This window comes from Myxine glutinosa, chromosome 5 (genome assembly GCF_964187855.1).
Source record: "Myxine glutinosa chromosome 5, kmMyxGlut1.1, whole genome shotgun sequence".
NCBI lineage: Eukaryota > Metazoa > Chordata > Myxini > Myxiniformes > Myxinidae > Myxine > Myxine glutinosa.
The window spans coordinates 54,199,882-54,215,863 of record NC_136265.1 but is presented as its reverse complement, the minus strand read 5'-3'; the positions used below and the strand labels follow the sequence as shown (position 1 = coordinate 54,215,863).

Genomic DNA, 15,982 nt, shown 5'->3' with positions numbered 1-15,982 from the left:
GACCCGAGGATGTGCCTTTTCAAGGTTTGAAATTAATCGGACAAGTAGTTACCGAGCTATGTCCAAAAAACGATTCAACCAATCAGAGAGCAGCGAGCTATCACGTGTGCCGAACGTGGCGAACAGACTCTGCCTCGGACGGCACATTTGAGAGCGTATTCATTTATTTCACGTTGGCAAACTATGTTGGCGCTATGTTGGCGTTAAACTATGTTTTAAAACTAATTAAAACTAATTTGCGATTCATCGTAACTGCGATATGCGACCTTCCGGAGCTCCTGTGAGAGCGTGCGCCATTACGGATAGTAATTGAATTAAAAACATGATGCGTGATGTGAGATGCGTGATGTGAGAGCGTACGGGTACGGCTATGGCGATTTAGCCGTTCGCCGTTCGCTTTGGCTTTGCGAATGGACCAAACCATTTCATGTAAATAGAGGGGGGGGGGGGGGGGGGATTGTCACCGTACTCGCAAGCCGTTCGCTTTGGCTTTGCGAATGGACCAAACCATTTCATGTAAATAGAGGGGGGGGGGGGATATAATTTTAGATATATATATAGTACGGGCATGCCCTAGTATGTCCAAATACAGCAAATTTCATTGTTATCCTGTATAAATACAAAGTTGTGTAATTTTATTACAATCCGGAGTTTTCGGAGTTTTCGATAATGGCGGCCACTTTGTTTTGGCTGTATAATATTTAAAAAGGCCAAATTTGATGGGCATCCACTTGAAATATGTTCACTATGAACCACTTTAACAGTCTGACATGGATGCCAGCTCCTAACATTCCGTACTCCCTAAAGTGATTTCTAGGCCCCTTTTCAGATTTTGCCTCTAGTCTATCGCCAGAGGAGAGAGTATTGCATTTGAACCCGTTTGTTACTTGGCAAAAAAAAAAAAAAAATTTTTTTTTACAAGTAAGTTGCTCACTCCGGTTTGTGTGTTTGTTATTTGCAAAATCGAAGATTTTTCAACTGTCTTCGATTTTTCAAGTATATTGGTCGGTTGTGTTTGTGGTTCTGTCTGTCTGTTTGTCACCGGCCTACAGGTCACCATTCTAAACCGATCGTCACGAAACTTCACCAAGTTGTCTAGGTCGTCCCAATTGAGAAGCCTATCGATTGAGGTCAAAGGTCACCTGGAGGTCAAATTTCTAAAATCGCCATTTTAAATCCGATTGACTTGAAAATTGAACAGCATTTTTATATCGAGTCACTAAATTGGGAAACGAACTATTTGAGGTAAAAAGGTCAAAGGTCAACTCAAGGTCAAACTTTAAAAGTCATCACTTTTCATCTGAAAAACAATCAATTTTCATCCGATTGACTTGAAAATTGAACAGCATTTGCTTATTGCCACTGAATTAGGAAACCAACTATTTGAGGTCAAAAGTCAACTGAAGGTCAAATTTCCAAAATCATCAATTTTCATCTGAAAAACCGTCAATTTTCAACCGATTGACTTGAAAACTGAACAGCATTTGCACATCGAGTCACTAAATAGGGAAACTAAATATTTGAGGTCAAAAGGTCAAATCAAGGTCAACCTTACAAAATCATCACTTTTCATCCTGTTGACCCAAGCTTTGATCAAGATTGTCAATTTTAATCTTGATGAAATGGACAATTTGCTGTATCAATGGAATTTTTTTCCTTGGGGGTGGGGGGCGGATTTTGCAAGTATCGTGCACCGCATGACGTCTTCTTGTTTGTGTGTTTGTCTATTCGCTCACTTATACTTGCCTGCAGGTCACAATTTCAAACCATCTTCACGAAACTTCACCAAATTGTAGAGTTTGTGGTCCGACAAAATCCTATATATTTTTGGGGTCAAAATAGGCCAAAGGTCAACCACTTTTTTCAAATTTCTAAAATCCTCATTTTTCACCCGATTGACTTGAAAATTGAATAGGATTTGCATATCGGCTAACTGAATTCAACCACCAACTATTTTAAAGATCAGCATAGGCTAAAGGTCAACCACTTTTTCCGAATTTCTAAAATTCTCAATTTTCATCCGATTGACTTGAAATTTGAATAGGATTTGCATATCGGCTAACTGAATTCAACCACCAACTATTTTGAAGATCAGCATAGGCCAAAAGGTCAACAACCATTTCAAATTTCACTGAATTCAACCACTAATTTTTTTTGAGGTCAAAAGGATGCTCCACTAAGTGCCATGCTACTTTGTTCTGTTTTGCCAAGTGTCACTGAGTGATTTTTCATTTGTCTGTTTGTTTGTCCGCACAGAATAAATGATTTTCTCTGCAACCGTTGGTCTGATTGACAGCAAATTTTCACCAGAGGTGCAACTTCACCTGTATAATATTTTAATGATTATGACGTCATAGGTCACGTGGTTCGGCCGCCATCTTGGGAAAAAACGAAAAAATTTGCACCTCTATATCTCCGAAAGCGCTGAATAGAAAAAATTGAGACATGGCTCATTGTAAAGAACTCTCCATGGGGAATAAAATATGTTAATGATGATGTCAAAGGTGCCTTCATGACATAATTCAACAAGTACAAAACTTCATCCGATCAAGATGCAATTTTTTGAGCATATTCTAGGAATAAATTAGATTCTGAAAAAAATAATAATGACGTCATTGGTCACGTGGTTTGGCCGCCATATTTGTTTTAACACAAAAGCCTTAAAAACTACTGAAAATACATCCTGGCAAGCGTTTGAAATCTCTGATTGCTCTTTCTCTTGTTCTAGTTAGATTAGAGTGTTTAGTTTAGAGTCCAAGCCAGGGGTTCCCAAACCCAGGTAAAAGTGTCTAGTTCTGGTTAGATTAGAGTGTTTAGTTAGGGTTCTAAACCAGGGGTTCCCAAACCCAGGTTAAAGTGTCTAGTTCTAGTTAGATTAGAGTGTTTAGTTAGGGTTCTCGGCCAAGGGTTCCCAAACCCAGGTTAAAGTGTCTAGTTCGAGTTAGATTAGAGTGTTTAGTTAGGGTTCTCAGCCAGGGGTTCCCAAACCCAGGTTAAAGTGTCCAGTTCTAGTTAGATTAGAGTGTTTAGTTAGGGTTCTCGGCCAAGGGTTCCCAAACCCAGGTTAAAGTGTCTAGTTCTAGTTAGATTAGAGTGTTTAGTTAGGGTTCTCGGCCAAGGGTTCCCAAACCCAGGTTAAAGTGTCTAGTTCGAGTTAGATTAGAGTGTTTAGTTAGGGTTCTCAGCCAGGGGTTCCCAAACCCAGGTTAAAGTGTCTAGTTCTAGTTAGATTAGAGTGTTTAGTTAGGGTTCTCGGCCAAGGGTTCCCAAACCCAGGTTAAAGTGTCTAGTTCGAGTTAGATTAGAGTGTTTAGTTAGGGTTCTCAGCCAGGGGTTCCCAAACCCAGGTTAAAGTGTCTAGTTCTAGTTAGATTAGAGTGTTTAGTTAGGGTTCTCGGCCAAGGGTTCCCAAACCCAGGTTAAAGTGTCTAGTTCGAGTTAGATTAGAGTGTTTAGTTAGGGTTCTCAGCCAGGGGTTCCCAAACCCAGGTTAAAGTGTCCAGTTCTAGTTAGATTAGAGTGTTTAGTTAGGGTCCAAGGCCAGGGGTTCCCAAACCCAGGTTAAAGTGTCTAGTTCTAGTTAGATTAGAGTGTTTAGTTAGGGTTTTAAGCCAAGGGTTCCCAAACGACTCAAATTTGAAAATAAAAAACGAATCAAAATTGGGAACCACTGTTCAAGACTATCCTGTGAGGTAGTAGTAGTAGTAGTAGTCAAACTTTCAAGCAGGACCGAAATCAGATGATTCAGAGTGATAAAGGTAAAGACTTTATTTCTTAACTTGAACCTCATCCCACCGAGTTAGCTGAAGAGGACACCTCGTGCCATTTGTTAAGAAAAGGCAAAAAAAGTAGAGTATTACATTACAGGAACACAACACAAGTTCACCGAAACACGTACAGATTGAAAAACTTTCAGCTCACAATGTCATCCGGTTGCCATTCGAAAAAAAACCGGGATCACGGGAACATTCTGAGGAAAGGAAAACTTCGGGCCTTCTCCTCACGTAATCAACTTAATTCCGCTTCAATGGCGTTGTGAGACATACTCTAAAACGAACAAGTGGTTCAAATCAAAGTGCAATCAGGTAGGGGAGCGAACAGCGTCCCGGAATGACATGGTTTCTTCAACAAGTCTACACACACAAGCGATGGTGCACACCTGACACCCGCACGCTCCACCGTCGTGTCTCCGACATCGACCAAACGTGGTCGAGTATAAAAACAAAAACAACCATAGTGGAATACATTCCAAATGTGTCCATTGGGCAAAAAAGGCCTTCGGTCTGGGTTAATGGTGTCCAAGCATTGGTTAGGAGAGGTCAGACATTCCTAACCGTTGCAGCTCCATGCCAAATCAGCCATTCATAGGATGAGGAAGAGTATGTGGGTGAGTTGCCATCCTCCATTTTGAATTTCAAGGTCATATTTTGGATTTTGCATCGGTTTTAACCACATTCGATAGATCTGTCCATAAAGCTATCTTTATTACAATGTAGATGTACCGAGACTATATAATTAACAGGTAAACTTTGTTTCTTACATGTGTGGCATAATGAAACACGGAAGTGTGATTTTTTTACCTCCGCCACCAAAGGTTATGTTTTCACCCCCAGTCTGTCTCTCGCCTACAGGTCACAATTCTAAACCGATCGTCATGAAACTTCACCAAGTTGCAGAGGTCGTCACAATTGAGAAGCCTATTGATTTTGAGGTCAAAAGTCATCTGGAGGTCAAATGTCTAAAATTGTCATTTTTCATCCGATTGACTTGAAAATTGAACAGCATTTCTATATCGAGTCACTGAATTGGGAAACAAACTAGTTTTTAGGTTAAAATGTCAAAGGTCGACTCGGTCAAACTTCGAAAATCACTTTTCATCCTATTGAGCCGAGCTTTGATCAAGATCGTCAATTTTGATCTTGATGAAATGGACAATTTGCTGGATCAATGGCAACCTTTTTTGGGGTGGGAGGAGGGTGGATTTTGCAAGTATCGTGCTCTGCAAGACGTCTTCTTGTCTGGGTTAATTCGCAGTGTCTGGGCGGGACTTCGCCATGTCCACAATTACGTCTTCCTCGGTGTTTCTGGGGGCTGGGGCTGCGACGACAGAGGGCTGGGGAACATGTCGACATTGCTGGACCAACTAATCGCTGTGGCCACCTGAGTGAAACGGGAAAGTGTTGCTCAGGGACACTCCACTGGCTTGACAGAATTTGTTTTTTAAAAACCGTTGGGAAAATATGGTGCTCAAGATGTTCCAGCACAGGAGGCATGAGCTTCTGGAAACTGAGATAGTCCAAGGAGAATTACCATCGGTCAATCCGAGATGGAGAGTTAAAAATCCAGTCGGTTCAAGAAAGGCCTCCAGGGAGGGGGTGATTTACCAGTGTCCTCATGCTCTAGTCTCTATGTCATAGACATCCAGAAAATTATCCCAAAATAACTTCTACAATACTTATGCCCATACTTGTAATCTAAAATTTTCTCAACGCTACCGAAAGGTCTGCCCGAAAGGCATTGGTTCAACGGTTCCCAAAAGGTGGAAAAAAACCAGCGGGTGTACGCTCAAGATGACAGCAAGGATGGTTTCAAATCTTAAAATGGAACTCTTACCAAGGCGGCTCGCTTTTCCACCTTTGGAACATCTTATCGCACTCCAAGTGGGAGGATATGAATACAAGTCGGAGTCAAGTGTCACTGCTCACTGTAGTGTGCTGGAGTGAACCTTGACCTCACTTTCTGAACAAACCTCGGAACGGTGAAAACGGGCCATTTGAGTGACCAGTTTCATATGCTGCACGGACAGTCCAACATATGGTGGCTAGAACGGGTCACTCGAGACCCTTATGGCAGTTCCGGGTTTGCGATTTGTTAGTTTCCGCTCTGCACGCATTGACGTGCGTTTATACCCAGCAGAGAGCTTTCTTCATTTCGGAATAAAAATAAGGTAGTGGATTATTTGAAAAATAAGGTCCGATTTTTTTAGCAACAATCATCATCATGCAGGATATCACAAAAGGTACATTATTAGTGCAGTGGCACACTGGATAACAAGATGGCGGAACTAGCGCGCCTTCGCTCCATGCACGAGCGTTCCCTAGCAGCGTCGCCGTCGAAGATTCAAATCAAAAGAAGCTCCACGAACGCCGCACCAAATGGTCCGACTGGGTGTGAATGGCCAAGCGAACTAACAAATCTACAAATTGTCAACAAACATCAACTATTGATCTCCAAGATTATTCGGCACGTGTCCATCGTCGCCGTCTTCAGGATCCCTTTGCCTCGACGACGACCACCGGCCACACGCCGGCCACAAACTGTGTGAAACAATTAGACATTTAACGACAAGGTAGCTCCTCGATATGTGCGGCAACAAGGTGCGAGTATAAAAGTTTAGCAAAAATAATATTACATAAAATCATAAATTATATTACATCGGATCATAAACTGATAACGGCACACCTGCGTCACGGTGCTAGGTGGAATAGCTCAGCTGGCAGTGAGCTCACCAGAGACACATGCGTCTATGTTCAATCGACAAATGGAAACGGATTTAACCAAACGCTGCACCCTGGTATGGGGAAAGCGAGGACCCCGGCGGCAACGTAAAGCCGTCTGCCCCGTCACGATATATGCTTTTGACTCGCAGGAGGCCATCTCGCTCGAGCAAAATCTTCTTTCGTCGAACTTTTGCATATGAGCAACAATAAAGAAAATCAAACTGTCTTTTCCAAAAGAGGAACCGACAACTAAATAACGGGGTTCTGAACTCAACAACCAGAGCAGCGAAATCCCACCCACAGATTCATCAGGGCACAGGAGCTTATTAATGAAGTCAATTTGGGTTTGGAGATGAATTTCAGTACTATCGACAGACATCATCTCCCTGGGGTGTGTTTTAAGAAGTGATGGGGGCTTTTGATGACATTACGCTATGACTGTGGTTTTGTGTGGATTCACCAAGGCTTTTGTGTGGTTACTGCAACACATCTGCAGTTGGTTCATCGATACACATCTGTTCTTGCATAAAAAATGGACAATTTAAGGTCATGTTCCACCTGCTTGGAAAACAGCCAACATTACCGCTTTACAAAAAGGTGCAAAAACAGATCCCTGCAACTCCAGACCAATCAGCCTGCTCCCAATAATCAGCAAGGTCATGGAATCCATAATCGCTTCTGATATCAAATCCTTCTTTTTCTCCAATGGCGTGATCTCTGATCATCAATTTGGATTCAGAGCAGGTCATTCTACTCTGGATGTGCTGCTTCTGCTGTCTCAACAATGGATGGAGGTCCTCAACGCCAAACAGGAAATCAGATCTGTCTGTCTCCCTTGATATATCTCGTGCCTTCGATACGGTCTGGCACGCTGCCCTGCTCACCAAACTCTCCTATTATGGTATCCATGGTAACCACGCATGGCTTGCGGACTTCGTCCTGTCGCAGTTAATGTGCGGCTCTAAATGGAATTCTCTCATCTCCCCTTCCTGTCCAGGCTGGAGTTCCTCATGGCAGTGTTCTGGGCCCTGTGCGTTTTCTGGTCTTCATCAATGATCTTTCCGACTCTCTGGAAAATCCTCTATATTTTTGCTGACGTCTCCACTCTCTGCCGCTCCATATCTCAACCCTCAGATCGGCAGTCTGCAGCCTCCTCACTCTCTGTAGACCTGGACAATATCACAAACTGGTCAAACAAGTGGAACATGTCTTTCAATCCTGACAAATCTCACACCCTCACTACGTCTCTCAGAAAAGACCGTCTGGACAATCCTCCAATCTACTTTCTCAACAATCCTCTCAAAGAAGTTCTATCACTCAAGCTTTTGGGTCTCACTATCTGCCATAATCTTTCCTGGGAAAACCACATTTCAAATCGCAGATGCCGACTGGGCATCCTCCGTCGTGCGAAGTCCTTACTTGGCACACCTGAGCTCCTCACCACATACAAAGCTTTCATCCGCAGCTCAATGGCATACTGCTCTCCCCTCCAGGCTGGTGCACCTGCCTTACACCTAGCTGTTAAAACTCCCCCGGTGTCCTTCACAAAGAGTGGGCCAGTTATCGTCAATAGTCTGAACAAATTGCAAATTCCTGCTCTACGTATAGGGGCACTGCATCAGTGGCACACTGGCACAGCGATCAGCAGACGATGCAACTAGTGGGCCAAATTAGGAATACATTCAAAGGCCAAAAAGCACTTCCTTACAACAACAAGAACCCTGTGATGTTATGTGCTTATTGGCATCATAGCCTCTATATTGCTCTTACTGCAAGTCGCCATATATGTACAATTGCTCGAGTGTTGAAATATACTGTCCTTGGCCTTACACACTATTTACTCAAATCAAACCAGTCCTCAAATTGCCACATACAGAGGATGAGGACAAAGGTCAGGCACTTCGCTTATATTGCAATCATTGAGAGATTCTCCTTTGTACATGGCAGTTCGGGTGGAAAACATGATAAAAATGAAAGTAATAAAGCATCGGATCATTCTCAACCAACATCGGTATCGCTTGTCCTCCGAGGTGTTTGGCACCTCGCTTATCGCAATAAAAGCACCTCGCTTATCGCAAACTGCTTATCGCTTATCGCAATAAAAGGGAATCCACGAACTCTAAGCAAATACGAAAAGACTGATACATGCCGAGTGCAAAGACAGGTTCACCTTCATCCGAGGCTTGTATTTCAGGTGCAGGACGCGCACGTACAAGCTGAAAACAAAATCACAGCAGTTCAGCGAGGAAAATGAGGAGGACATCAAAATAACGTCACCAACCTGCCTGGGCCACCTTGGGAATTCCCTGCCAACGTCTCACCTGAACAGAATGTGCATGTAAGATCCGAAGCCCGTGAGGATATGCCACCAGGCGTGGAACTGAGTCAGCACCCCAAGCACAGGCACTTCGCCTCGCACCTTCCTGGAAACGTCCGAGATATACCATGGAACAGGACAGGTAAAGAACATCATGGGCATCCCTTCCCATTAGCACAAGCTCTCATTTGCACATCTACACGAAACCCAAGCTCACATCAATCAAGCAACCAAAACATTCAGAGCAAACACCGATTGAGCCATGAGGACAACGCAACTGCAGCCATTTATTCAAGCATGACGCCTGGTCGGGAGATCAGGACACCATCTGCGGGAGAAAGCACGCACCTCCAGCTGCTGCAGAAAAGGTTGTCCACATTCCAAAGGATGAACCCCACAAAAAATATCCCCATGGCGCTATAGACCAGCGGCTGGACCTGAGGATAAATCCTGACAAGAAGCTTGCGAGGTTAGAACTTCGAGACCCGTCGATCGGCACGCCGCGAGTAAACCATGACTGGTGCAATGTATCGCGAAACAAACAGACTCCGCGATGCAGTCGAAGGTGCGTTTACCAGTGAGCGAGGTAGACAGAGCGCAGAATGAGACTCGATACCAGGAGGGCGTACATCACCTGCAGATCAGCAAGACCTATCAACGTGCATTCACGGATCCGTGACGAGTTAAATGATTCACTGCAGTATCAAAGTAACGAAACTTACCAAATCATTCAGACACTCTTACCCTGACGACCTTCACTTTCCCTCCAAAACTCCCTGTAAACCCCATCACCCTTTCAAGAGTAACCCCACCAACATCTGCACTCATCGTCAGAACTCACCTGGTGAAAAATCGGCTCCTTCCATGCCAGGTACACCTAAACAACGCAGTAAAGGTCAGTGGGTCATTTTGACAACCACCATCAATGGGAACATCACAATAAAGCATCATTCAAAAACAAATAAATAAATAAATAAACCCACAACAAAGTGCCCTCACGTCGGTTCTTAACCTACACAACAGACTGTACAATATCACCAAAATGGAGTTGTTAGACATCGTCCGAAGCAAGAGTGGTGCTAGTACATTCGATTTGGTTGCAAGATTGCCCAAGAACAAGCAGACAGTGGTAACTTAGCGATGCCTGCCAATCAAGGTCGAGGTGCATTGATCATCTGAACGAGACACATTGGCAGCCTCAGTGTTACATCACCGGCCCCAGCATTACATGCAGTTGCACTTTTGCAGCAACTTCAGTCACTGGTTTATAAGCACTTCCTGGGCAAAGGGTCAAATAACATGTTGAACATGCTAAATACAGAGAAACATGTTTGACAGGCACATCAAAAGTGTACAAATCAACAGTATGTAGCATTTATCCCAAGATCCCAACACGAGGCGAGATTGGCACAAATCTATCAACGATAGCTTCAGAAACTCGCAACATCGGTGTTTGACACATCAGGAAATATAATACTTCAAAGGGTTTAAAAAGGGGTAATTGGGTAAAACTATTGAGGTAATTAAACAAGTTCCCAAGTTGTGGGCAACTGTACCACCAATTAGATTTTTTCAAAACCATCTCGTTTGTAGGGATAGCAGGATGGCCTAGGCCAGCAGTTGGCAACACAAATAGCAAAAAGAGCCATTTTACCAAACTTGGTCAGAAACGCAATGTCTTCAGAGCCGCAATGCACGAAAACCATGATTTCAATCTACAATAATAAAAGGCAGTGCGTCACCTCCATAATGCCAAAACCTAGCGGCCCCAAACTTTGCATGCGTGCTCCTCGAACTCCAAGGTAGTGCATGAATGAAAAGTGAATGTTTGGGTATGTTAAAACCCTCCATTAGAAGGTGATTAACGGGGTGCTCATAATAAAAATAAAAATAAACCCAAAAAGCCTCAACACCAAAATGGTGGTCCGCCATCTTGGTCAGCCCACTGTCACATTGCTGGGTTCTGAAGCCGCCATTTTGTTTCAGCCTATTCAAACATGCCTTATCTTGGAACCACGATGACCTCTCCCGGACTAATTAAAGCATATAATCAAAATCTGGATTCGGCTTTGACGATCGGATCCTGCAGACTAAATAAGTGTTTTGTTAGTGATTCTTGAAACTAAGTGTAAAACTCCTTTGATCTGCACCAAAAATGTAGATAATTTTCTGAAGTCGTCTCTACTGATATACCCTTCTTTTATGGATATCGACAACAGAAAAAGGACATCACACCTCGTTAAAGTATCAGGTGATCACAAACAAAAAATTACATTGGGTCGTAGCTAGGGTAAGCAATGTGAAGAAGGGAAAAATTATGTGGTGTCCACAGCTCACCGCAGTCACCATCACACTGTAGAGAAACAGGAAGATTCCCAAAGGGTAGTTATTGGTGTTCTTCGATTTTGACGTCTCACAGCTGTAACGACAAGGCACGGATGAGGTGGGACTTGGCGAGTCGTCCCAAAATGAAGGCGTGGACAAACCAAAGGGCGGAGGGAGCAACCCTTCTCCTGGAATGAGATGCACCGATAAAGGCACTCATCAATGTCACAACGTCGACCGATATGCCTCCGCCCACATTATTACATCATTGTACATACTTGAACCAACTTTGATTTTAAATCCCTACAGCTGTTGTCAATTATCACATTTTTACCTGACAACCTCTGACGCCAAAATCTAATCAGTTCATCTCTTCATCATAATATATACTTGTGCCAAGTTTGGTCAAAATCCCATCACTGGTTCACAAGTTAGTGCAGTCACAGATATTTTTTTAAATCTAATGGGAACGCTGACCGTTGACCTCATGACCCCATAATGTAATCCATTTATCTTTACATCATGATACATTCATGTACCAAGCGTGACTTAGTTTCCTTCAGCTGTTCTTAAGTTATCGTGGTAACAAAAACCTATTACAGAATCTGACCTCCGACCTCTTGATGCCGAAATCTAATCAGTTCATCTTTGCGTCATTATACATACCTGTACCAAGTTTGACTTAGATCCCTTCAGCCATTCTCAAGTTATAGTGGTAATGAAAACCTATCACGGACGGACACACAGACACATGGGACAGACAGCCAGACGGACAACCCGAAAACATAATGCCTCTGGCAACTTCGTTGGCAGAGGCATAAAAATCTTAGAATTGAGATTCTATCCACATTTTACCACCGATTACCAGTAGCAAAAGCGACTTCTATCAATTCCTGCAATCAACATCAAATTTCCACGATACGAGCTTATCGGTGCCGCCAGACCTTGGTGTGATCCTCAGACAAATGAGAAAAAAAACCACCTTTAGAGGCCATTTTTCCCCGCAAGCGGGGGTTGGCCTTTTTCGGGAACTGTGGTTGTTGTTGTTTTTCGGTCCCATTTTTGAAGCAATGTTTTACGGCCGGATGCCCTTCCTGACGCCAACCCTTTTTGCCGCCTTTAACGACAAGCAGGGAATTACCAGTGAACTGGTACTCAATTAGCCGACCTCGGAAGGATGACAGGCTGAGTCAACCCCCCTGGCGTTAATTCAGCGATCGACCGGGATTCGAACCCAGGATCCTAGGATCCTAAGCCGGCACCCTAGCCGCTAGCCCAACACCAGGGACTCAGACTGGGTCAGACTCAGACCTCAGACAAATGAGAGACAATCCGTAAAGGTAGTCAGGTTGGAGAGTTATCCGACTGGGTACTCACAGGCAGTACACAAGTATGCAGCAGCTGTAGATCATTGGGAGCTCATCCAGCAGCTGCGGTGTTACAATGAGCATGGAATGGCAGGAAAAAATGGAGAGGGTGGGAGAGTAACAGAAAAACCTTTCGTAGTTAACCGTCTCCATGTGACATTGTGACACACAAATAGTTGGTAAAACGATCAGACAGGACAATAATCAACACAAACCAACCTGCATTTGGTAAAGAAGAGTCATGTGAAACCACCAGGATCCAATCCCAACCACTGCGAATACATCAAATGGATCAATCAGATGGATACACGACACGATACCCCTGGGTACCAAAAAATAAATACATTGTAAAAATGGGGTCAGCAGATTGGCACTTGTGTTCTGAAAAAGTGGGCCGTTAGCATTCTCATTTGAACGCTGGCTCACGATACAGTAAACCTGGGTTCAGGCCTTACATGCCGTATGTTTGTCCATCAACTCCTAATCTACCAATGATTCATGGAAAAGTGCGTCTACCGATGGCTTTGTCCCACAACTCCGACTTCGACATTTGGCTCACTCCCATCATTGATCCAACATGGCTACATTCCTTCATGCTATCGATAACCCTTCCTTTCATTCTGGTCATGATATTGGTCTTCGTTTGGCAGGACTTGGTATTCAGAAACGAAACCAGGTCTACAGCAAGTGCCGGCTCACAATCGTTACCCGTTCCCGTCTGCCCACCTAGTGTATACTGCCCCCGCACTTTGCACCCAGCCAGCGCAGCCGCCCTCACCACGTGCAAACACAGGATAGTGCAAGACCCGTGACTACACCTTTTGTGGTGCCGCTAATGAAGAATTGGCGATTTTCAGCCACTGTGGTGAAAGCCCAGCATGAATAAATAAATGAATGAATAAACGAAGGAATAAATAAATGAATGAACTTAAGATTTACATGAGCTTTCGAAACTCACACACACATTGTAAACTGGAAAAGCTTTCCCAAAAACAAAGGCCCCAAGTTCACTCCAGATTGCGAGAGCAAGGTCACCATCTTGGTCCTGCGGACAATGCAGGCCTTTGTCGCTCCACTCCTCCGGGAGTGCATTTTAGATCCGTGGAACAGACGTCAGCACACCCACCGTTCATTAAGTATATTAAAACATTTCCAAAGTAAGGGAGAAAATGTAAATTTAGATAAACTTACACAAATTATTTGCTCGTAAAAATCAGCCAAAAGAAGCGATCACATGTGGAAGCAAGCGCAGTATATCAGTAAAGCAAAAGAGATGGGATTCTGGAACAGCAATGGATAACGCTGAGCTTTAAAAATGATTATTTTGCAAATGAGGAAGTCGACAAGTATGTTTGCAATTTCCCAAGCAAGGAGCCAGACATCTTCCGCCAGTTGGAGGGGGGCGGGCCAAGCCGAATAATATCAGAGGGATTGCGGAGCCACCATCCTTGGCCACCGCTGGGTCCTGCCCGCCGACGGTTTGTTTGTCGTGATGGAAGTGTGCAAAACATACCCGCAAGCCCAAGGAATGCGACAAGGTAGCGAGTCTCCCGGATAGCATGAAGACCGCCGTAAACAGCGCCGTACAATGGGGCGAGTATCATCAAAAGGTTGGACACGGTGTTCCCTACGGATATGAGGACAGAAACCAATGAGATGAACAAATCAATCCACAAGAATTGGGCACACTTTTTTGTCATCGTGTCCGGCCCGTCTCACAGTGTCCGGCCCGTCTCACAGTGTCCGGCCCGTCTCACAGTGTCCGGCCCGTCTCACAGTGTCCGGCCCATCCTGTGCTTTCCAGGGCATCAATATTTCATGCCATTCATAACGCTAAAAGCATCCAGAATCCCATGCAACACGACCCATACATTGTGGCTGTGCCCACAAGGATGTTTGAAAGTCGAAAGTAACAAAGCGGAAAAAGAAAACAGCCTTTCCACGTCCAGGTATCGAAATGCGTTTCACTTGGAGGGAAAGGTATGGATGGCTTGGTTTATGGACTCATAATAACAATTTACTGGCACGTTGTTCCTCAAAACCTTTTCCTCGAAGTGAAGATCGCACCAGGAGATGGTGAAGAATATCATGAAGCCACCGAAGCTGTATTTTGACATTTTATCTTGTCCAGTTACAGGTACGGGCCAAACGGCAGCAACTGGGGCCTCGCGGTGCTCTGCTCGGTGGACCCGGCGGTGGGGTGGACCCAGCAGTGCTCCGCTGGGTGGACCCGGGGGTGGTCCGCTGGGTGGACCCGGGGGTGGTCCGCTGGGTGGACCCGGGGGTGCTCCCCTGGATGGACCTGAGTGGTGCTCCCCTGGATGGACCTGGGGGGGGGGGGGGGGTGCTCCCCTGGATGGACCTGGGTGGTGCTCCCCTGGATGGACCTGGGGGGTGCTCCCTTGGATGGACCTGGGGGGGGGGGGGGGTGCTCCCCTGGATGGACCTGGGTGGTGCTCCCCTGGATGGACCTGGGGGGTGCTCCCTTGGATGGACCTGGGTGGTGCTCCCCTGGATGGACCTGGGGGGGGGTGCTCCCCTGGATGGACCTGGGGGGTGCTCCCCTGGATGGACCTGGGTGGTGCTCCCCTGGATGGACCTGGGTGGTGCTCCCCTGGATGGACCTGGGTGGTGCTCCCCTGGATGGACCTGGGGGGGGGTGCTCCCCTGGATGGACCTGGGGGGTGCTTCACTGGATGGACCTGGGGGTTGCTCCCCTGGATGGACCGGGGGGGTGCTCCCCTGGATGGACCTGGGGGGGTGCTCCCCTGGATGGACCTGGGTGGTGCTCCCCTGGATGGACCTGGGTGGTGCTCCCCTGGATGGACCTGGGGGTGGTACAGGTGTCGCACTACATGCCCCGAGACTACATTATACTTATACTTATAGCCCTGGCGAGCTGCACTCTGTGAACCGTTTAAGAGTCCAATAAAACCTTCAAACATCTTCAAAGAAGATCTCTCGCAACACAAAGACCAAATTCAGACGACCTTTTATTTTTAAGTTTTAATAACCGTGCAAATGACGAGCCGAGTACGATGGATGACCCGATTGGATTGGGACAAATCAACATAAATAAATAAAGACCTCGTCATTGGTCGCGCCCGAGGGTGAAATAACCGGCGAGCCGTGAACTCACAGAACTCCGCGATGTAGTAGCTGACCACGTAGTTGTCCTCGCACCAGTCCAGGGTCGCGGTCGGTGGACCCCAGTACCCGGCGCGTCCCGTCGGGGCCATGTTTTCATCGAGTTCAGGCTGATGACAGACAGAGAGACAGAGAGACAGATATTCGACCCCGTCTCTCTGATCCAACTCTCAAGGACCCGCAGCCAGAGAGATTGGTCCTAAGTGTTAGAGCCTTCCATTGCACCGCTTCTTGCTCATACTTTTGGCGAATTTATGGTGATGAAGAAGATTCCTGCCTAATCAATGAAAAGAAGAGGAAGAAGTAGAAGCGGAAGAAGAAGAAAC

At 45.4% G+C, this 15,982-nt stretch overlaps 2 protein-coding genes across 2 annotated transcripts in view; one reads left to right on the top strand and one right to left on the bottom strand.

The window, feature by feature from the left end:
* Positions 1 to 15,982, top strand: part of LOC144892275 (uncharacterized) — a 341,101-nt gene that overhangs the window by 242,656 nt on the left and 82,463 nt on the right. The gene's annotated exons all lie outside the window — the stretch shown is intronic.
* On the bottom strand, positions 3,744 to 15,961 carry ACER3 (alkaline ceramidase 3). The gene is made up of 11 exons (XM_068117055.2): positions 15,649 to 15,961; positions 14,023 to 14,136; positions 12,729 to 12,781; positions 12,520 to 12,572; positions 11,155 to 11,236; positions 9,659 to 9,694; positions 9,393 to 9,451; positions 9,166 to 9,267; positions 8,822 to 8,923; positions 8,671 to 8,716; positions 3,744 to 6,317 (listed from the first exon to the last, which is right to left on the bottom strand). Exons 1-11 carry the CDS (start codon positions 15,746 to 15,748, stop codon positions 6,267 to 6,269), a joined length of 798 nt encoding a protein of 265 aa, XP_067973156.2. The 5' UTR covers positions 15,749 to 15,961; the 3' UTR covers positions 3,744 to 6,266.

Bases quoted from the DNA above. Each gene is read 5' to 3' on its own strand.
- ACER3 (XM_068117055.2), bottom strand. From the start codon at position 15,748: ATGGCCCCGACGGGACGCGCCGGGTACTGGGGTCCACCGACCGCGACC. The intron at 14,137-15,648 runs GTGAGTTCACGG...TCATATCCGTAG, and splicing joins CTACTACATCGCGGAGTTCT to GGAACACCGTGTCCAACCTT. The intron at 8,717-8,821 runs GTGAGACGTTGG...TTTTGTTTTCAG, and splicing joins TACATGCACATTCTGTTCAG to CTTGTACGTGCGCGTCCTGC.